General features: G+C 30.2%; 1 protein-coding gene across 1 annotated transcript; it reads right to left on the bottom strand.

Moving 5' to 3' along the window:
• Positions 1-1,366: 1,366 nt before the first annotated feature.
• Positions 1,367-1,741, bottom strand: LOC130797153 (uncharacterized mitochondrial protein AtMg00240-like). The gene has a single exon (XM_057659638.1). It carries the CDS (start codon positions 1,739-1,741, stop codon positions 1,367-1,369), a length of 375 nt encoding a protein of 124 aa, XP_057515621.1.
• Between the last annotated feature and the right edge of the window lie 22,543 nt (positions 1,742-24,284).

Genomic DNA, 24,284 nt, shown 5'->3' on the forward strand with positions numbered 1-24,284 from the left:
AACAAAATAAAACTTGAAGAGTATAAGAGTGAAAAGGATTTAACAAAAATTAAATTTGCAATAAGATATTAAAAAAAACAAATAAGTGAGAGATAATTGCTGAGATAATTAGAAATAATAAAATTGCCTCCACATTTGATTTTTGTTTGATATAAGGGTTTATTGTGTATGTTTTCAATATTTTAGGGTTTCAAAATGATGAAATTGTGTTGTGTTAATGAATTAGATGTCAACTACAATGACCATTCAACTAAAAATGGAACGTAAAATTAAATACTTGTAGTTTAAGTATGGAGACCCTCACCCCTATGAACATAAGCTACTCATACAACCTAGCTAGCTTGCTAAATTCGAGCTAATGGCTAGACCATTCCTTACTCTATTACTCTATTACTCTAAACTTACTAGTACTTTTTATTTTATTTAGTTTCACGTAAAATTACTAGACCATTTTATTTATATTTATCTTATTTGTAAGGATTAAGCTTGTGTGTAATAAGATGCAAACTTGCGGAGTTAGATTCAGTCGTATTCGGTACCATCAGTTATAGAATCTTATCTTATTCTTTCTCAAGTCTGGGACTCTTTCGCCGATCTCTCCTTTATGGGTATGAGTTGCCGCCGTCCTTTCCTCCCCAGACCCTAGCCAAAATTTTCTATAGGCGGGATACACTGGGTATGATGATAATGACATAAAATTACACTAATTATTTGTTTTCATCAATTAAAGGTATATGGTTTTTGTAAGAAAATTTAGATAAAAAAGTAGTGAATTAATTTATTTGGAGAGGAAGGTGAAAAAATATGTAAAATGACTATCTTTTTCATTGCCCAAAAATTGATTACATGAATGGGTATTCATAATGATCAAGTCTTACTTTTTCTAGCAAATTCTATTATAATATTTTCGATATTTTTATTTTTTTAATTACTTTTTCTCTATGAACTTCTATTATAATATCTTAGATATTTTTATTTTTTTAATTTTTTGGTTTAGATATTTTTAAGTTTAATATTTTTTAAATCCTAGATTTGTCTAAATTATTTTAACACTCCTTTTAACACTTCTACAGTTGATATGGGTGTATTGAAAATGTCTGCGAGCTGCTCCCCCGTCTTGCTGAAATGTAATTCGATCTCTTTCTTGTCTACCAACTCACGAATGTAATGATTCGTATCTCGATGTGTTTTGATCTACTATGAAACACTGGATTCTACGTCATTGCTATTGTTGACATGTTGTCGCAGAACATTGTAGTTGGTATTTCTTGCTTATTTTGTAGATCGATCAATATCCTTCTGAGCCAGACTGCTTCACATGCTGCACTTGTTGCTGCAATGTATTCCACTTCTGCTGATGATAAAGCTACTGTTGCTTGCTTTTTTGATGACCATGAGACCACCTTGGTCCCAAACTGAAATACGTATCCGCTTGTGCTTTTTCAATCATCCACGCTTCGGCCCAGTCGCTATCGGTGTATCCTGTGAGCTTGAAATCTTTTTCAGTCTCGTACATGATCCCATAGCTCTTCGTTCCCTTAATGTATCTGACAATCCTCTTTGTTGATGTTAGATGATCCTTGCTCGATTCACTCATGAACATGGATACGATGCTGAAAGCGTTGACTATATCTAATCTTGTATGTGTGAGATAATTGAGAGAACCGACTAAGCTTCGATACATTGCTCCGTCGACTTTTGGTTTGCCATCGTACTTTGATAACTTCTCATTGAATGCCATTTGTGTAGCCAGCGATTTACACTCACTCATGTTAAATTTCTTGAGAAAGTCTTCTGCATACTTCTCTTGTGATAGAAATATTCTTCTTGGGCTTTGTTTGATTTGTATGCCAAAGGAAGTATTTCATTGTACCAAGGTCTATCATCTAGTACTCCTTCATCATAGTCTTTTTAAATTCTTCGATTATTGTTGGATGTGTGCCTGTATAGATTAGATCATCCACGTACAGGTATAAAATGAGAAAGTTGCTACCTTGCATCTTGATGTATAGTGAAGGTTCACTCGGACTCTTGATGAAACCATTATGGAGAACATAATTATCGATATTGCTATTTCACGCTCGAGGTGCTTGTTTGAGTCCGTATAGAGCTTTTCGAAGGCGGTATACGTTGTCTTCTTGGCCTTTGATGACGTATCCCTGCGGTTGCTCAACGTACACTTCTTCTTCGAGCTCTCTATTTAGAAATGTTGATTTGACATCGAGCTGAAAGACTGGTAGTTGATGTTGTGCTGCTAGTGCTAGGACTGTTTTGATTGTCTCAATGCAGACAACTGGTGTATATGTTTCGTTGAAGCCGATTCCCAGTTGTTATGCATATCCTTTTGCAACAAACCTTGCTTTGTACTTGTTGATGGAGCCATCATCATTATGCTTCACCTAGTAGACCCACTTGAGTCCGATGACTTTCTTGTCTTGTGGCTTGTCTACAAGCTCCCATGTGTGATTCTTCTCGATCATTTTAATTTCTTCGTTCATTGACTAGATCTATGTTTCTTCTTGTGTTGGTTCTTGAAATATTTGTGGCTCACTAGAGAAGAGAGCCATCATTGCTTGGTCAAAATGGTAATCTTGTAACCATGATGGCGGTTGCCGATCCCGTGTTGATCTTCGGGCTTCTTGATGTTGAGGAGTTGAGCGTGATGTTTGGCTTCCTGAGCTTGAGGATGATCTTGTACTTCCAGGTGTGCTTGAATTCGGAGATGATGGGTTTACTGGTTGGTCTGCTTTGTCTTCTTCACATGGATCTTTTGGGAGAGTATCTCCTTCACGAGCTTCAATTTCTATTTCTTTCCACGTCTATTCAGCTGCTTCTAAATTCTTTGGATTCGGGTTTATAGAGGCGATATCCTTTTGTTTCGTGACTGTATCCGATGAATATGCACTTTTCTCCCTTCTCATCGAGCTTTTCCTGATTCTCCTTTGGGATATGGGCATAAGATACGCACCTGAACACTTTGAGGTGCTCTACTCTTGGCTTTCTCTTGTGCCAAGCTTCAGATGGTGTTAAATCCTTAACTGCTTTTGTGGGAGATCTACTGAGGATATATACTGTCATGTGAACAGTTTCGGCTCAGTATCTTTTGGGTAGATGTTTACCCTGCATCATGTAGCGGGCCATCTCTGCTATAGTACAGTATTTCCTTTCCGCGACACCATTTTTTGTTGAGGCGTGCGTCTTGCTGTAAGTTCTCTTTTAATTCCATGCTTCTTAGCTTTTGAATTCGTTGCTTGTAAATTCTCCGCCACTATCCATTATAAGAATCATAAGAGAATGTCGCTTTGATATTCTGTGAGTGTTTTGAATTGTATGAAGTGGGAAAAAACTTCTAATCTTTTCTCCAAGAAATATACCCACATCATGCGGGAGTAGTCATCTACAAATAACAGAAAATAACTTTTTCCGTCAAGAGACGGATTCTTGGCAGGACCCCTAATATTTGCATGAACGAGCTCTAGAGGAGCCTTGGCGCTCCAAGATGCTGTAGAAAATGACAATCTGTGCATCTTGTTATCATTAAATGAGGTTAAAGCCAATTTTTCTTTATATGACATTTTTAATGCAAATATTTTGTTGGGAGCCATTTGAACAACTGTTATTATCTGGCACTTATATTTATCATAAATTTGACATTTGCTGTTCTCAAATTTAACTATATAGCCTTTTTAATAAGTTGACCTACACTTATTAGATTTTGTGCAAGTACGGGAATATAAAAAACTTCTTGAATTAATTTTGATGAGCCATTCTTTGTTTTAACAGCGATTGCCCATTTTTCGGCGTCATCTTCTTTTTTACATTCGCCAAGTGTGATGAGTGTTTTAACATTTTTCATCAAGAGTGACAAAATTATTTTTATCACGAATCATGTGATTTGAACAACGACTATCGATATACCAGACGTTAGTTACTTTTTCTTGTGCATTTATTCCAGTGTAAAATATTTGCTCTCTGGAATTATTATTTTTGGAATAGTTTGCTTCTTTCTTTTGTCGATACCAATAATCTTTTTCGAGATAAGTGTGTTTTTTACACCTCTTTAATTTATTAGACAATCATTAGTATTGTGATTAGTTTTCTTTTGTCGATACCAATAATCTTTTTCGAGATAGATTATTTACTTTACTCCCTCCACTTTTACAATTTCTTCTCCCTTGCCATGATTATATGACTATTATATGATGCTTCTACTTTTTCATAATTTTTGCTATGACCATTTTATTTTCATCATTATAGAATTTTAATTTAGCTTGAAAAGCTTATTTTAGTGGTTCTTCGTAAACTCTTTTTAATCTATCTTCATGTGCAAGTAATGACATTAGTCCAGGGATACTTAATTGAGATAAATTCTTCTTATTAACCTCTTCTATTGTCGTGGCAATAATATTATATTTTTGTAAGAGACTTCTAATATTTTTCGAATCACATCTTCATATTCTATTTTACCACCATTCTATTTTATTAGATAGACTATATTAGTGACTCGGTCAAAGAATGAATGTATTGTTTCATTTTCCGTCATTAGTAAATTATCAAATTTGCTCCATAGAGATTGGAATTTAAAACGAATTACCTATTCGGAGCCCCTGTATTTTGTCTCCAGGATACTCCAAGCCTCCGTAGTTGTTTTTACGGGCATGATCGTTGTAAGTATTGCCTCGTCGACTCCATGATATAATAGGGACAGAGCATAGTTATACCTTATCCTATTTTGTTTATATTGTTTTATTTTTGTTTCATCCCAATATGACTCTTTGGTGTCATCTTTCGGTGATTACTCATATCCTTCTTGTACTAATTCCTATAAATCTTGGGAGATAAATATTGACCTCATTTGCATGCCCATTGTTCATATTTTTCTGCCTTTAATGTGGGAATTCAATTAACTTGGTGGTAATTAATGATTGAGGTCAATTTATTTTTATTTTGTGGCTAGAAGTTTATTTTATTGTGGAGTATGAAAAATTGGTTAATGTGTTTAGGGTGTTTGGAGGTCTTAGTTTAATTTGCTTTGATACTAAATGTAGGAAAATTTAGATAGAAAAGTAGTGAATTGATTTATTTGGAGAGAACGGTGAACAAATATGTAAATGACTATTTTTTTCATTGTCCAAAAATTAATTTCATCAATGGATATTTATAGTGATCAAGTCTTACTTTTGCTAGCAAATTATATTATAATACTTTAGATATTTTTATTTTTTAATTACCTTTTTTTAGAAATTTCTATTATAATATCTTAGATATTTTTATTTTTTTATTTTTTAGTTTAGATATTTTTGTATTTAATATTTTTATAATCCTAGATTTTTCTAGATTATTTTAACAATTTTAACAAAAAATTTACGATATAACAATAATAATATCAGAGTTTTAATCTAAAATAATTTTATACACAACTAAAATTAAATTCTATTAACCCGACCAATTTGCTTTATGGTATGGATATTAATAAATTAAAATTATTTATAGTGGATTAAAATTGTGTTATATTTAGAAATAAGATAGTGAATACACATTGTAGCATAGTGCAAGCGATCATGTCCAATAAAAAAAATTTAGATAAATTAATTATAACGTACTGAAATAAAAATTGGGCAATTTTATTGGTACATGGCATACTGTTTTTATGTCTTACAATATTTGTTTTTATATGCGGTTTAATACACTAATTCAACTCTTAATATTTCTAATCATGTATAATAAAATATTATAACATTTTGATATTAATAATATTTGTATTGAGACAAATCAAATAAGATTCCGCTTGATAATATTTTCACTTATAAATTAAAAATTAATTATAAATTAAGAGTTATTTGTAAATACTACAATATTTTTAATGTTACAAATATTAATGTTACAAATATTTTGGGACGGGAGAAGTATATATATAGTTGGATGTTTATGGTTTCAAACATTTATTTAGTATAGTTGAAAACTGTGTCACTATCCTCAGTTGCTCACTATGACATTGTGTGCTTCTTTGTTTCTCATTATTCACACTCTTAAACTCATAAAGTAATATTAAGAGATTTGGATTTCTAGGATTTTAATTTAATTTGTTTATTTTAAATTATTTTTAGAAAAAACTTTAAACTTGCTGTTTTTGAAATTTTTGCCGTAATTTTTTATTTTTTTCGAGTTTCTGTCATTAAAAATAAAACAGATAAGACTTATTGTCAAGCTTTTGATTCATGTGGTTTTGATTAGATATCAATGATTTGAAAATCTACAAATAATTACTCGGTTAAACTACATTTCAAACTAAGTGTCCTTGGGACGTTTTGTCTTAGAAAAAAGTGTTAAAATCAAAGTCACTGCAATCCGATAACTTGACATCAATAGTATAAGATTGTTATGTTTCTAATTATATGATATAGAAACATTTAATATGATAAAAAATTTTCATATACGACATAAACAATTACATAAATAGTAAATATTATCTTTCTAATTAAAAAGACGCATTTTTTATGGAACGAAAGGAGTAATATAATTGTTATCATTAATCTATTATTGTAATCTTTGTCTATTTAATTTTAAACGTAATTTACTATAGTTAACTATATTAAAAATTTTAGTATTAGTTATTTAAGAGACAAAAATGTTTTAACTTTTCCACCTTCATTGTTTTTACACTTGATTGCTTTATGGTGTAATAAATAATACTTCAAGGAGAGTAATAATAAAAGCTTTTGCGATTATCCACTAATAAATTAATTGAGGTGAAAACTACAGTAAAATTTCCCCTTGGTAATAACCAATGGTATAAAATGCGTCTTCTTAATAGAAAGAGACATACCACCCTTTTTTATTTTGCCCATGACAAATTGAATGGACGGAAAATATGTGTTAATGTATAAAATATATTATGAGATTAAAATCAGTTTAGGTTTTTGATTTTAGTAGGTAATTTGACATGGTATCAAAGTCACTGTAAAAAAGAGGTTGCGGGTTCGAATTTTATTATCCTTCATTTAAAGTAGAATAATACTGGAATATTCAGCGTCATGTATGAGAAAAAGTTTGCGTTGCATTCACACTTCTAGCCTAAAGGACTGTCGTGTAAGGGGTTTGTCAGAAAACTTATACACCCTCCAATTCTTTTAAGTTATCCCATTTAGTTTTGGCGTACGTTGTACTATCAAATGCACTAATTTAATTCTAAATATCTCTAATTGCGTATAATTAAAAGTTATAAAAATTTAATATTAAAAATATTTATATTTAGATGAATCAAATAAGATTCTACTTGACTATATTTTGACTTCTAGATTAACAATAAAATATAAATTAAAAATAATTGACGAATAGTGATAAAAAACTAAATAGAAAAACTTTAAAGAATTGAAGGGTGTACATTAATATCACAAATAAGAATAACCGACAACTTATATAAGGTATAGAAATAGAGTATTATTTTAAATTATGTAGGCGATATTTTTTTAATATATTTAGATTTGAAATATCATTTCTTTTTTTTAATATTTATATTTAATTTTTAACGCACATAAAACTGAATGGTAAAGATAAAAGAATTTGATAGCGGAAAAATGAAGGGGAGAAGAGGAAGTGGGACATCACTCACTGTACGGCGACATAGCGGACAGCACGCCCCTTCCGTAAAATATGGCTCGCTTTGTCTGAGTATAAATTATTATTATATTTATAATTTATAATTTTAATTATAATTATAATGGCCTCTTCTCTTCTTCTTGAGCACCGTGCCCATTTTCCCTCTACATTTTATTTTTATCCTTGCTTTTACCACATTTTCTCCGATTTACAAATCATCATGCATCCCACTTAATTTAGTCCCTTTATTTTGGAATATTCGTACCTAATTGTGATATGTTACTGATTATGATATGTTATATAAGTATATGTTATTATTAATAATAAATATAATGAAACGAATGTAGTCTGAAGTATTCTCTTTGTCTTTTATTTCTTGCTATATTTCAAGGTAAAAAGAAAAAAAAAATCTTACTAACAAAAAAATAAAATAACTCAAGCTATACAATGGGTCTAATTGAATAAATTAAAGAAAATTGAGATCAAATAAGTTTTAATCACTTTTACTTTTTATGTGCTCACTCTTTATTTTGGACGATCTTACCAATTTAACACACTATATAAAGTTTTTCATTATCATGTAATTTGTAAATATGACAAAATAAGAGAAATTGATCAAGACGCTATATGAATTTTTTTTATGATCTCAATCTCTTATTTTAACATATTCTCTTCTTTTTCAGTTGTTTTTATTAATTAGATTTTATGAATTCTAGTGTCAAATTTTTTTACTATAATTACTTATAATCTATAAAAAAAAACATATTCATGTGAAATCTTGTTAGATTCGCCTCAATATATACTTTCTAAATATCAATTTTTTAAAACTTACAATTAAAATTATTTTATTTATATGCATTTCATGTTAGAAGAGACAGGGAGTAATTAATTAGTTTGAAAAAAATGATTAAGTCACGTGCATGCAAATTAATTGTTTGAGAGGATTTTATTTACCTATTGCTTTTGGATTTTGATTAAAATAATAGCCGACCATAAAATTTATGTCTCCTAACGTCACATTAAGAGCCTGTTTCGTCTAATCCATTTTAGTAAGGTCTGATTTGTTCTGATCTGGTCTGATCTGATTCTGGTCTGATCTGATTTAGTCTGATCTGATTTGATTTGGTTTCATTTTGTTTGTTATTGTAATTTTTTTTATTAATGATAAATAATAGTAGTTAAGGTATTATTATTATTATTATTATTATTATTATTATTATTATTAATTACTATTTATATTTAATTTTATTTTATGATTATTATTACTGTTATTATTATTATTATTATTATTATTATTATTATTATTATTATTATTATTATTTATTTATTTTTATTTTTATTATTATTATTGTTATTATTATTATTACTATTGTTGTTATTATTATTATTATTATTATTATTATTATTATTATTATTATTATTATTGTTATAATAATAATAATAATAATAATAATAATAATAATAATAATAATAATAATAATAATAATAATGGTATGGTATGGTCTGATTTGATTTGATCTGGTCTGATCTGATCTGATTTCAATAAGAATAAGTAATAAGTCAAAAAAATAAATTGAAGAAAACATGTTCTTAAATCAACCATAATTATGATGAATAAACTATTAATAATTATTTTATCAAAATATCTTAATCAAACACCATAATTTGTTAACTTCATAAATAAATACTCCCTCCTATTCAGCTTATGTGTCACATTTTCTTTCATGGTCAAATCACCTTAATTGTCCCATTTCTATTTTTGGTATGAGTTTTTGACTTTTATGCCCTTAGTAACTTTATCCTATTTTCAATTATACCCTCCATTACCCATACTAATTTTCCTCTCTTACATTAAAAAACCCATAATACCACCCTCTTTCCTACCCTTAGGGTCCCACTTCTGACTCTCCTTAAAATCCGTAAAAAGTCAAATGGGACTCCTAAGGTGAATAGGAGGGAGTATTATTTACTAAGACCTTCTCTTGTTTTATTTGGTTGTGTTACTCTACCAATTGACGTATATACACTTGTTTATTTTGCATTAATTTGTATTTAGAATTTTTCTATTTCAAGAATAAGCTTATTATTTTCTTTTAATGTCAATTATATATTTTATTTTTCTTTAATATTATTTTTACATTTGAATTTCGCTATTGGAGCAGAGGATTAATTACAAAATAACCTAGCAGTCCAAATCATCTTCAATTTTTGCCAATGCTTTTCTGAAAATCTCCTCCCAATGAGTCCCCACTTTTGTGGCTGCCACTGCCTTTTAGTGGGGAAGGTGAAAAACAGTGGTAATTATCATTAATTACTGTTTAATATTCTTTCTTTTTTACAGCACTGTTCAACTATAATTACGAATATTAGCCAAGCTGTCCATTCACTTTCTAAATAGATTGCTGATTAGAATGATAACACAAGGATTGAGAAACGAAGGAAATTCTAATTATTTTTCAAACTTTAAATATCTATAATAAATTAATTCTCAATCCGTGGAAATATTATTTTTCTTTCGTTTTTGTTCGTTTATGGTAGAAATATATGAATTAAATAAGTTAATTTAAATTATTTACGAATAATTTCCATCATGACATTGATTTGTCTTTCTAAAATAATCATAAATATACATTATTGGAAGATAGTTCCAATTTAGGGTGATACAAATTAATAGTGATGAATAATTTTTTTACATATATGTTGTTAATTAATTATTTTTATGGTTAATGACTCATGAAAATAATTATTTTAGCATTTTGTATCATATTTATAAAATAATGTAACAAATTAATAAAAACATAAAAGTATAATTCTAATCTCAATAACACAAAAAAAATATAAAATAATGTAACAAATTGATAATTATATTACTCACATTGTTTTGTTTTTGTTGGTTACATTTATTCTAAGTAGAATTAAAGTATAATTTTAATCTTAATATTTATAAATATATTTTATAAAAAATTATATATCAAAACTTTACGTATCAATACGAAATAAAATCATATTTATAAATCTTAAGTTTTATAATTATAAGTTTTATGTATCTATAAAAATTTATATTTATTTAAAATTGAAATTAAGCGGTAGTGTTAGCTACTAGAGTGTCATTGGAAAATAGTAGTGAGGTGTAGTATAATTAGTGGGAAAGTTGTGAAAATTACAAAGATGGGGCCAAAACAATGATTTCATATGTGGCTAATCATTTGGAAAAGCAACAAGATTAATTAGTGATAGATTAGGAGTTTGCACGTTTGCTTGATTGCCTAACATGCCGGCCTAGTTTCATATAGCTTTGTAGCTCCAATTATCATGTTCTTTTCATTATCAATTACTATCATCCATTAAGGGATAACTTTCTAACTTACATGCTGTAATACTAATACGTGAACCTACATTTCAATTTGCATTATACATTCAAAATAAGTTTTGTAAAGTTAATAAATTACTCTTATGTAGTAGGATGTGATAGGGTGAGAATTTTGTTATTTTAATTTATTTTTTTAAATTTTATTTATTTTAATATTATTTTTTTATCTTTTTGTAGTGATTTATAAATCACGATTATTAATTAGGAATTTTTTACATCTAAAAGATACTCCCTCCGTTCCTTTTTGTTTTTCCACCTTACTAAAACGGGTAGTTCCATAAGTTTTTCCACTTTAGAATACTTTCCATTTTTGGAAAGTTTTTTCCCATTTGTACCCCTCAAATACCCTCTTTGACCCTAAATAAATCTGTTTTAACCCTTTGGATTCTTTTACTCCCCTTGGGAGCAGCGTGTGTCATTTAATTTACTGAATATTCTGCTTCCTCTCCCAAAAGAAGTCGTTGCTTTCTCTCTCTTCTTTGAGTTTCTTCCATGGCTTTCTTAGCTTTTATCCCCTGTTCATTCCTCATTTTTACTCCATTTTTACTGCATTAAAATGTAGATCGGAATTTGGTCTTCATTTTGATGTTCATTTTGTGAATCTTGGTTGAGTTTGATTTTTTCAAGCCCTCTGTTTTGCTTTCTTCTTCGACTTCCATTGTTACTGTTTGAAGCTTTTGTTTGTCCATGAAAACCGTCGAATCTAAGAGTGATTCGACCATACCATCATACCTTTATGACAGTTTGTATGACCGTGGAGAATTTTGTTCTTGTTCCATTAATGGGAGGTCACACTCTTATTCAAATGAAATTCTTAAATGGACTAAAAAAGATCTTGAGGCATATCAAAAGGCCATGGAGGATGATGCTATATCTAGGTTTCATGATTCTACCCCTTCTCCTAATGTTGAAGAAGAATTACCACAAAGTGTTCTTGAGTATTATTTGGAGTCTCCATCTCATGTTAATCCTTCAACTCCATCTAAGATTCATGAAGACCAAGTTAATTTGGTTGTCGCTGACACTCCTGAGGAAGTTATTGCTTCAAGGAGTAATTTTCTAAAACAAATTATTTAATTAATTAATTAATTTTATATATATATATATATATATATATATATATATATATATATATATATATATATATATATATATATAGGGGAGGAATCCATTGAGAAGAAGTTGAAAATGAGAAGGATAAGAAGCACTCTACACACTTGATTTCATTAAAATAAAAATAATTTACGGTCAAGATTGAGCCAAAAACTCATAATTGTAAAAGTAACTATGTTACACAGGTAACTATGAACAAAATCAAAGTAACTATGAATAATTGTATATATAGTAACCAAATAAAATCAAACAAAAATCTTTTTTATTTAAAATCCTTCTTATTTGATTCTACATCTATATATATATAAGTTAATAAATATAACAAAATTATTATAAAATGTTAAATTAATTGCTAAAAAATATAAAATATAAGTTAATAAATTGTATGAAGATTTAAATGTTACTGAATTTTATTGTATTTAATCTGTTTTTATTTTCATATCTATAGATTATATTGGAATCAAAATAAAAATACAATAGGCAACATATTTGAGCCAAAGAGTCAGACTTGACCCGGTCCCCAATGTAGCTACCTCAATGCCTACTATCTTGAATTCTTAAACTTTTTTTTATTTTACATAAATACCTTGTTTGATTTAATTACATTTTAATCGATTGTTATTAATAAAGCTTGGCTATATTATATTTTCCAATTTATTTTGATATTCGCTTAATAAGTAGCAATTTTGAATTAATGTTAATTAGCACCCATAATTAAATCCATTTTAGATATACTTTCAATTATTAGGACATACATGACCAATTAGATTATCCACATGGATGGAAGCATTATTATAATGTACAACTTTTTACCAACACTTACCTAATTATAGAGTTTATTGGCCTCAAATTTGTGAAACAAACTTGTGTAGCAAAAAAGGTTAAAGAAACAAAGATTTTTTATGTCATTGTGATAATAACAATTGATGATATAATAAATCAAACCAAGTACTATCAATCTCTTCTTATTTTCTTACTACTTTGAATTTGATATTATTACAAATTTGCTACAAACAAATTATGATCATACAAAATTAGGCATAAAAACACATACCAAACTTTATGCTATTGTCACAATGAATGTGCACGTTTGGGTAATTTGCTTAATTTTCTTGGTTTAACAAACATAATCATGTTAAAAGGATAATTTGTGTCCATTTGAAATCTTGGAAGAGATATTATACAATGATTATTGACTTTTTCATTGTCTTTTTTATACAAATAATTATTTTTTTTTTGTTTTTATTATATAGAACAGTGGCGAAACTAATATCATTTTACAGTTTTCCGACAATGTTAACTTTTATGTTCTAACTCCGCCTCTATATGAGAATATTCAAATAATTAGATTTACTTGAAAGTTAAAAACATATTTTCATAGAGATTAATTTGATAAAAAAGTGGATCAAAGAAATAAAAAAAAATCATTTATAATTGTTTTTTAGATTTGATTTAAACATTTCCCAAATATTTTTATGTATATGACTGATTAAAAATATAAATCATTCAAAAACACCCCTTAATTAATTAACCATTTGCATTTTGTTTATACACATATCGAATAAACTATCAAACTAAACATAGCATTGATGAAATAAAGAATCGAAGTATGTGTTATTCACCAATTACTTTTTAAAAACATTTTATCAAACTTATTCATCCACACAAATTATCGTGAGAGACGGTATCTCTCATTAGACAGGCTCAAAAAGAAAAATATAGAGTAAGTTTCTCGGTATGCATTAAGAAATAAGAATATTGCAATTAGACATTTAGAATGTTGTGAGTACTTTACTCGGTGAGCATTAAATATATTATAAGTAGGCATTAAGGATATGGTAAATAGGTTAATAGGCTAAGTTTTTCGGTAGGCATAAAGAATATTGTAAGTAGACATTTTAAGTAATTTTTCGATGGGCATTAAGTATATTGTAAGTAGGCATTAAGAATAATGTAAGTAGGCAATAAGGATACAATAAGTGGACATTAAAATTTAGTGGGATGAATTTGAAAAACACCTCTTAAAAAGACGGTTTCTCGGAAGACCGGCTAATCATCAATTCTCATCCTCACACGCGTAACTATTCATTGAGTAAACACAATATAGTAGAAGTACAAGATTTTTTATTAGCAATGCGTGATTCTGGAATCTTTTGTGTGCATGCAAATTAGATTGAAATAAGCACGAAACCATGATTGATGTGGGCATTGTTGATTAGCAATTACAAGTCGTCCATGGTGAAATTTGAGCCAAAACAGTTCAAATTGATGGCCTTTTTATGATCAGTGTGGGGGAACAGATTGAAAACCTCAACATTACTAATCATACACGACAAATAAATTTATAGGAGTATTTCTGTAAAGTCGAAATGACAATTGGGCATCAAAGGACAACAACACTTCTCGGTTGTTGCTAATCAAACAAATCACTTATTAATTTTAATTTCACGACGTTAGAACTTAAAGTGAAAGTAAACAAAACAATTAAATTAAAGTTGTTCGATGAGGTAAAATTTACAAAAGTTTTTGTTGTTCCTCATCATTATTATTTTACCCAATGTATTTTGCTCGTAGAAAATTATCATCATATTCTAGGAAAGAAAGGAAAGCAACAAACTCATAATCATACCTTAAAAGGAGAGTGCGGCCAAAAAGTCCATCAACTCGTGAAAATTCGACTAATAAATTCTCGGAAAGTCCTCAATAGTCATAAATATAAAAATGAATAAAATACATATAAAAAATAATTAGATCAAAAAAAATTAAAAAATAACATGTAAAAAGGGAAATACAAAAAAAAAATACCAATTAATAAGCGTATGAATATCAATAGTCTAAAACATAATTAAAGTGTGGTAATAAAATTTGTTGTTGCTACTATTGGAAATATAATGCAAATACAAATAAAACAAACCGATTTGTATTTCCCTTGTGTGGATGGCAATGAAACTCCTTGCTTTGTAAATCACCAAATGGACACCATGAAGATAAGGTTGCGACAATCAGAGAAGTCGCTCGGAAACTTGATATGAGTAGAAGGCGTTCATACACTTTCCTATTGTGATATTTCTCCCACAAAGGTGCTTGGGATGATAAATGAAATTCACAATGAGATACAATCTACACAACAAAATCCTAGCACAAGGAAATTGCAATAGTAAATACAAGTGTTGTAATGAATTATGAACTTTGATGATATTAAGAGTTAATTACTCTCTCAATATTATCTCATGAAAGGAAGAACAAGAATAAGAGTATTCTTAAGAGAGAAATCATAAATCATATGAAATTGGGATGGAATGTCCCTTGTCATGCAACCTCTATTTATAGAGCTATGCATCAAACAATACCTCCTTTTGAAACAGAAGTGTTTCACCAAACAAAGCTTTTTCACCAAGCAAAGCTTATGAAACAATGTAATGTTTCACTAAGCAAAGCTTATGAAACAAAGTAATGTTTCATCAAATTCTTTGAGGCATTTAATTTGGACTTATAATATATTTATTTAGTCCCACTACTATACTAGGTATGTAGTATATACAAATCTTGGTCTATATACTCTAAATGTTCAACAATCCTCCCCCATTTAGAGTATAAGAAACCTCCTTCTTCCTTTACACATTAAGTATATAATTTCGTTTCATGCATCAACGCTAATGTCCCTACGGATTGAATTAACGCCTAGTATAAAACACTTCACAAGCGATCGAACTAGAATGATGTACCTACGGATTGAATCAACTAGCCCATCCAACCACTTGAAGGTTAAATACGCACAAAACCAATAACACATTGTCATTTACCTTGACACATTATATAGGGCCGTGTCCATATGTATTCATAAGTTTATCATAGTCGGATATGCCAATCTTGACTACTTGAAGCGGCCAAAACTTCAAACTTATATAGGTAGGTTCTCACTACGTAAAACATATCCCTGTGATAGGATACCACCAAGAGCTCTTCAACCCTTGACCTTGAGAACTTAAGCGACTACCTTGTCATCACGGTCTAAAGCAACTATGGGTCATTCATCCTTGTTGCTTTCAAAGACTTAAAAGGACTTTACCACATTGAATTCAAGACACAATGCTACTTGTGTGTGAATTGGGACTTTCCTTTAAACTTTATTGACATAAACCGATCTCAATTGACGCTTGTTCAATTGAAACCTTACTCATGGCTTTAGTGAAAAAATCCGCCAAATTGAACTTGGTGTTCACATAGTCAAGAGTTATGACCCCATGAATGATAAGATCTTGCACTAGACTGTGTCTAAGAGCAATGTGACTCGACTTACCATTATACACTTGACTATAAGCTCTTCCCAAAGCCGTTGTGCAATCCGAATGAATTGCCACCGGTGAAATTGGCTTTGGCAACAAAGGTATCTCAAACATGAGATTCCTTAACCCCTCCGCTTCATTTGCCGCCGAGGCGAGTGCAATGAATTCCGCAGACATAGTGGAATCTGCTATTACCATTTGTTTCTTGGAAGCCCATGAAATGGCACCTCCCCCATAAACAAACACCCAACCACTAGTTGAAGAATTATCCTCTTCATTAGTGATCCAACTAGCATCGGAATAACCTTCCAAAATAGGAGGTTCACCGCTATAAGTTATACCATAATTTATGGTTCCTTTCAAGTATCGTAATACTCTCCTTATCGCCAACCAATGTTGGGGACCCGGGTTACTAGTAAATCTACTCAATTTACCAACCGCAAATGCTATGTCCGGCCTTGTACATGTCATAGCATACATCAAAGATCCAATAATCTTTGCATACTCTAATTGAGAAATTGGTTTTCCGGTATGCTTGGTAAATTTCATACCTTGCTCTATGGGACTTGAGATTGGTGTCGAATCTTGCAATTTAAATCTATTAAGCACTTTATCAATGTAATGAGATTGCCTAAGCTTAATACGACCACCATCTCTTTTGATCTTTATGCCTAAGATCACATCGGCCTCCCTCATATCCTTCATTTGGAAGGATTTAGACAAAAATTCTTTGTCTCTTGGATATGTACTATATTAGTACCAAAGATGAGCATGTCATCCACGTATAAGCAAATGATAACTCCATTGCCATGGTTATCAAATTTGCTATAAACGCATTTATCCGCTTGATTCAACTTGAATCCAAAGGACAATATAGTTTCATCAAACTTTTGATGCCATTGTTTTGGTGCTTATTTAAGTCCATATAGTGACTTAACAAGTTTACAAACCTTATTTTCTTGTCCTTTCAAAACAAACCCTTCGGGTTGTTTCATGTAAACTTCCTCATCTAGCTCACCGTATAAGAATGCGGTTTTCACATCCATTTGATGGACCTCTAGATGATAAATTGTAGCCAACGCTACCAACAACCTAATGGTGGTTATTCTTGCAACTGGTGCATATGTATCAAAATGATCAATACCAAGCTTTTGTCTAAAGCCCTGTGCCACTAAACGGGCCTTGAACTTTCTTTTGTCTAAAACTAAGACAAATGTTTATGGATAAAATATTATCTTTATTAGTTTTCACTTGGAAGTTTAAAATTACCTCCCCTATTTGTAAACATTCAATCACAAATAGAAATGACAAATCTTTGTGATCCAATTCAAAATTGAATTTCATACATATAATTATGTATAATTTGAGAAAATTTCTTACATTATTACAAACTAGTAATAATAAATAAATTATTAAACATTATGGAATTTATTTGCCATAATATATATTTTATGCTTAAGGCATAAAATACATTATCATACCCCTTGATAATTCACATGTCTTAAAAGACACAATTTTATAAGTAAATACTTATAAATAGTAATCACTTTATAGTTTTTTTAAAATAAATCAACTTGTCACATATAATTTATGAATAAATTATATACAATCTATTTACTTATATGGATCAAATAAACTTACCAAAAATATTATTACAAACTAGTAATAATAATTTGATTTATAAACATTATGGAATTTTAATCACCATAAAACATAATTTGCAAAATCTATGCAAATTAATTTATTCTCTTAAATAGAATAACATTTATTTCATAACTATTTTCATAAGTAATGATGAAACAACCACTTACTTATAATTTCAACATTGTTGAATTATACATAATAATTTAATCTTAATAATTATAAATAATGGTCCGACCATATTAAATTTAAATTTAAAATGCTCCATATACATAAACATGTATATCTACATGACATGTTAATAATATAAGATATAATCCTATTAAATCTAATAAAAAGGATGATATAAATACATGTACTTAGCCCCTTTGTAAAAAGTTAGTTTTATTTTTCCTTTTTCTTTAGTCTCTCCTTGATATATATATATATCAATTACTCATGTATAATTATATCATTAACTTTTACTTTCCTTTTTCAATAATATTGGTTTTCTTCTCTGTTGCTTGATTTCTCTGCAAATGGACTAAGCCTCCATCTTCAACATGGTATCAGATGCTTAAAAATCCCATTGGTAACCATTTTTTTTTAATTTCCCTCTACATTTTTTTTTCTTCTGTCTTTTCTCTGTTTCTCTTTTTCCCCTTTCCTTCCTCGTTGCTCATGGCTGCCATTCCAAGCAATTCCGGCATCAAACCTCTCGATCCTATTCAAGATCCAGCTTCACCCTATTATCTTCATCCGAGTGATTCTCAACTTCTACTGGTTCCGATTCCCTTCAATGGCACTGGATTTAACGATTGGAAAAGATCTGTTACAATTACTCTTTCTTCCAAAAATAAACTTGCATTCATCAATGGTCAAATCCCACAACCTACTTCTACTGATCCTAATTTCAAATCCTGGGAAAGAATTAATAGTACCATAATTTCTTGGTTGATGAAAGTTCTTGATCCACAAATCGCTAGAAGCGTATTATATTTCTCCACTGCACAAGAAATTTGGAACAATCTTGAAGAGCGATTTGGTATTACTTCTGGAACTCAGATCTATTCTCTCACCCAACAAATCTTTGATATTGACCAAGGTTCTGATTGTCTATCCACCTATTTCACCAAGATTAAGATGTTATGGGACGAATTTGACGCTTCTAATCCTCTACCTACTTGTAATTGTTCCAATTGTACTTGTGGAATCAACAGCAAATTACTGAAAATGCAAGAAGAACAACGGTTAATCCTCTTTCTTATGAAACTTAATCCTACCTATAAAACCATTAGAGGTAATATACTCATGCAACAACCTTTACCTAGCATATCCTATGCTTATAGATTAATCATGCAAGAAGAGAAACATTTTGATTTAGTTTCCCATCTCAATTCTACCACTGATGAGGTTATTGGCCTTGCTGCTATTAATAAGCAAAAGTTTTATAATACCAAAACACATACTGCCTCTGCATCTCACAATAACCCCCATAAACCTCCTCCTTATGGTTTGAATAACATCAATACTCGCAAACCCCTTTTATTCTGCAATTACTGCAAAAAGCAAGGTCACACAAAAGAAAGTTGTTACAAATTGAATGGTTTCCCAAATACTTCTACAAGAGACAATTGGAACAACAAGAAGATTGTGGCTATGGTCCAAGCTGACAATCCTAACAACAACTGCACTACCTCACCAACCCTCACAGTTGATCAATACAACCAACTTCTTACTCTTCTTGCTCAACATGACACTCACAGTGTTTCAACAAATGAGGCTAATACTAATGAACACAATTGTCTTCTATCTGGTAAATCTTGCTTTCTTTCTATGACCAAATCTACCTGGATAATTGATAGTGGTGCTACTAATCATATGTGTTGTGATCTTTCTTTGTTTAAATCTTACATACCTATTCCTCATAACATTGATAATACTATCACCATCCCAAATGGTAAACTAATAAAAATTGCTCACAAAGGAACTGTTGTTTTAGGACCTGACCTCACTCTTACTGATGTTCTTCATGTTCCAGACTTTCATTTTAACCTTCTTTCTGTTACCAAACTCTGTAATGATATGCATTGTTCCCTCATTTTTTCCCACAATTGTTGTTCTGTTCAGGGCCCTTCTCTGAAAAGGCCAATCTTGCTTGGTAAACTTGTTCAAGGTCTCTACAATCTTGTTGACTTTCCTGAATCCAATCAACAGTGTCCTAAAGACTTTCCTACCTCTATATGCTGTGCTGCTTCAGATACTGAACAAACGAAGCTTTGGCATCTTAGACTTGGTCATGCTCCTTTCCCTGTTATCAAACACATTTTCCCTTCTCTAAATGTTTCTGACTGTACAAATAATTGTCTATGTAAAATTTGCCCTTCAGCAAGACAAACTAGATTTCCTTTTCCCAATAGTTCTATTAAAACACATAAGGCTTTTCAATTAATACACATGGATGTATGGGGACCTTATAAAAACTCCACATACAACAAATGTAATTCTTTCCTCACAATTGTTGATGATTTTACCAGGACTACCTGGATTTTTCTCCTGAAAAACAGATCTCAAGTTCCTCTTATCTTTGAGTATTTTTATTCATATGTTGTTAATCAATTTCACAGTAATATTCAAAGTGTAAGAACTGACAATGCTCCTGAGTTATGTGCAGGCAAATTGAAAGCATTTTATCACATTAAAGGTATCATTAACTATAAATCTTGCCCCAATACTCCACAACAAAATGGTGTTGTGGAAAGAAAACACAAACACTTATTAGAAACTGCAAGAGCTTTATATTTTCAATCTAATATTCCCATCAAATTTTGGGGTGAATGTGTTCTCACTGCTGCATATATTATTAACAGACTGCCACTACAAAGCCTAGGTAACATTTCTCCATATCAAAAACTGCTTAATATTCCTCCTAATATGGATCATCTAAAATGTTTTGGTTGCCTTTGCTATGCCTCAAATACTTCTCCCCATAAAACAAAATTTGATACAAGGGCTAATCCTTGTATATTTCTTGGTTATCCTAATAATCAGAAAGCCTACAAATTATATGATATCACTACACACACTATAATCATATCCAGAGATGTTTATTTTTATGAAAAACACTATCCCTTTCACCAGCAATCAGTTCACACACATAATACACAACATTATCCCTTTTTTCTACCTATTTCAACAACTGCAGACATACTTGTGGATGATCTTTTTCAAACACCAATATTTCCAGAGAATAATATAGCAGCTGAGAATATCATTTCTCACACTTATGAACATACATCCCCATCTCAGACTCTTGATCTTTCAATAAGCAATATACCACATGATCACACCACACCTACACCTCCTATAAGACACTCTCACAGACCTACTAAACCCCCAACTTATCTATCAGACTATGTTTGTAATAATGTTTCATGTGATGCTAACAACTGGTGTTCTATGATGTCTTATCATGCTCTCACTAATTCACAGCAATGTCTTATGGCTCATTTCACCTCTTTTACTGAACCTACTTCATACAAAATAGCTTCAAAAGACCCTAAATGGGTTCATGCTATGAAGCAAGAATTACAAGCATTATCTGAAAATAAAACTTGGATATTAGTTGAGCTACCTAAAAATAAGAAACCTATAGGAAGTAAATGGGTTTATAAAATAAAGCTTAATGCTGATGGCTCAATTGAAAGATACAAAGCCAGGTTAGTAGCCAAAGGTTATAATCAAAAGCATGGTATTGACTATGAAGAAACATTCTCTCCTGTTGTAAAAATGGCTACAGTAAGGAGCCTTCTAGCCCTTGCTGTGCATCATCACTGGAACATATTTCAACTAGATATTAATAATGCTTTTCTTCATGGTGATCTACATGAGGAAATATATATGAAGGTTCCAGATGGTTTTCCAAATCCACAAAACCAGGTATGTTTACTTAAAAAGTCTTTATATGGTCTTAAGCAAGCATCAAGGCAATGGTTTCATAAATTACTGATTTCTTTAAAAGCTCAAGACTTTGTTCAATCTAAAAATGATTATAGCCTTTTCATTAAGAAGGATAGTAAAAACATTACAATTGTTGCTGTGTATGTTGATGATATTATTATAACTGGCAATAATATTGACTGTATCTCTCAACTCAAAGATCATCTCCATGATACCTTTAGTATTAAAGACTTAGGCATTTTGCATTATTTTTTAGGCTTGGAAGTTAACTATATTGATACAGGCATTTTTCTTTCTCAAGCAAAGTTCACCAAAGATCTCCTCAAAGAATCCAAAAATCAAAATTTTAAATCTGTTGTTACTCCTCTTCCGCAAAATCTAAAATTGTCAAATGATCAGGGACAATTATATGAGGATGCCAGTTATTATAGAACCATGGTTGGTAAACTAAATTTTTTAACTAACACTAGGCCAGACCTAGCCTTTACTGTCCAATATCTTAGCCAATTTATGCAGAATCCTCGCATCCCACATGCTTCCGCTCTACAACATACATTGAATTATGTTCACAGTACAGCAAGCCAAGGTATACTCATCAAGGGTTCTGATCAATTACAACTCCAAGCTTATTCTGATTCAGACTGGGCTTCATGTCCAAATAGCAGAAGATCCATCACAGGCTACATCTTGTTATTAGGCTCTTCTCCAATAAGCTGGAAATCCAAGAAGCAAGGGACAGTCTCAAGATCATCCAGTGAAGCTGAGTACAGAGCAACGGCATCTGCAGCAAGTGAAGTCACTTGGCTTGTAAGACTATTAGAAGAACTCCAACTCACTTCTTTGAAGCCTGTTCTACTGCACTGTGATAACATAAGTGCCATACATATTGCCAAGAACCCTGTATTCCATGAACGAACGAAGCACATCGACTTAGACTGTCACTTCACTAGAGACAAGGTTCTAGAGGGTCTTCTTCAGCTGACTTATCTACCAACCAAGAATCAATTGGCTGACGTTTTGACCAAAATTTTGCCATCACACCAGCATTATCAGTTGATGAGCAAACTAGGCATGTCCTCCCTTCCTAGTTTGAGGGGGGGTGTTAATAATATAAGATATAATCCTATTAAATCTAATAAAAAGGATGATATAAATACATGTACTTAGCCCCTTTGTAAAAAGTTAGTTTTATTTTTCCTTTTTCTTTAGTCTCTCCTTGATATATATATATCAATTACTCATGTATAATCATATCATTAACTTTTACTTTCCTTTTTCAATAATATTGGTTTTCTTCTCTGTTGCTTGATTTCTCTGCAAATGGACTAAGCCTCCATCTTCAACATGACATATAAATTCTACCCCTTAATCTTAGTTATGATATAACTAGATTGACTTGGGTAATTACATAACTCATTTGAGTATTTCAATGTAAATCATTACCCCTTTTTTTTTATTATTGAAAAAATTTGGGTATATAAAATATATGTCACTTTAATTTTGTCTTATCATGAGGTACTTGACAAAAGTCAATAAATTCATCATTTACTTATAAGTAGTTATTTACAAATAACTACCATAACTAACCACAAAAGTGGTTACATCAATAAAATTGATACTTTATTTCATAATTATCACAATAAATAAAATAATTACAAATCAACAAACAAAGATTAATCGAAAGTATGCTAAACAAAATTATCATACCTTTGGTTTTGATGCTACACGACATACATCAATTATCAACATGATAAAACAAAATCAATCACTTTCTTTAAACATGCCTCATGAAGAATTAATTCCATCAAGTATAGAACATAATCATACTTTAATCAATTAACATCCGATAAAACACATACTTAATGTATACTTGGCAATTTTAATTTATATATAATATATAAATCCTAACATTGTAGTACTTTTATTCCATACTACAAAATTTCATTGCCTTATTAACCATGATGATCACATGAATAAAATTCTATTCTCTTTTCTTAATTAATTATTAAGAAAAATAACACTTTATGATTTCCATCATAAATTTTTATCATCAAAATAACACATACCCACTTCTCTAGATCATATCTTTGTAAAATACTATTACCCACATGTTTTACTTCAAATTAAAATTTGAACACATGTATATGATCATCCAAAAGAAGATTTAAATGTATGTAAAAACTTTTTCACAATTTTAAACACAAAATATCAAATATAATTTATGATTATTAAATCTCAAGAAAAACTTACTTGTTTTCCATGATACTTCTTCTTACTAAAGATACCCATAAAAATAAATATTTCAGTTGCCATCATCAGAACTTCATGTCGAAATA

The sequence above is a fragment of the Amaranthus tricolor genome, chromosome 12 (assembly GCF_026212465.1).
Source record: "Amaranthus tricolor cultivar Red isolate AtriRed21 chromosome 12, ASM2621246v1, whole genome shotgun sequence".
Taxonomy (NCBI): Eukaryota; Viridiplantae; Streptophyta; class Magnoliopsida; order Caryophyllales; family Amaranthaceae; genus Amaranthus; species Amaranthus tricolor.

Bases quoted from the DNA above. Each gene is read 5' to 3' on its own strand.
- LOC130797153 (XM_057659638.1), bottom strand. From the start codon at position 1,741: ATGGCATTCAATGAGAAGTTATCAAAGTACGATGGCAAACCAAAAGTC.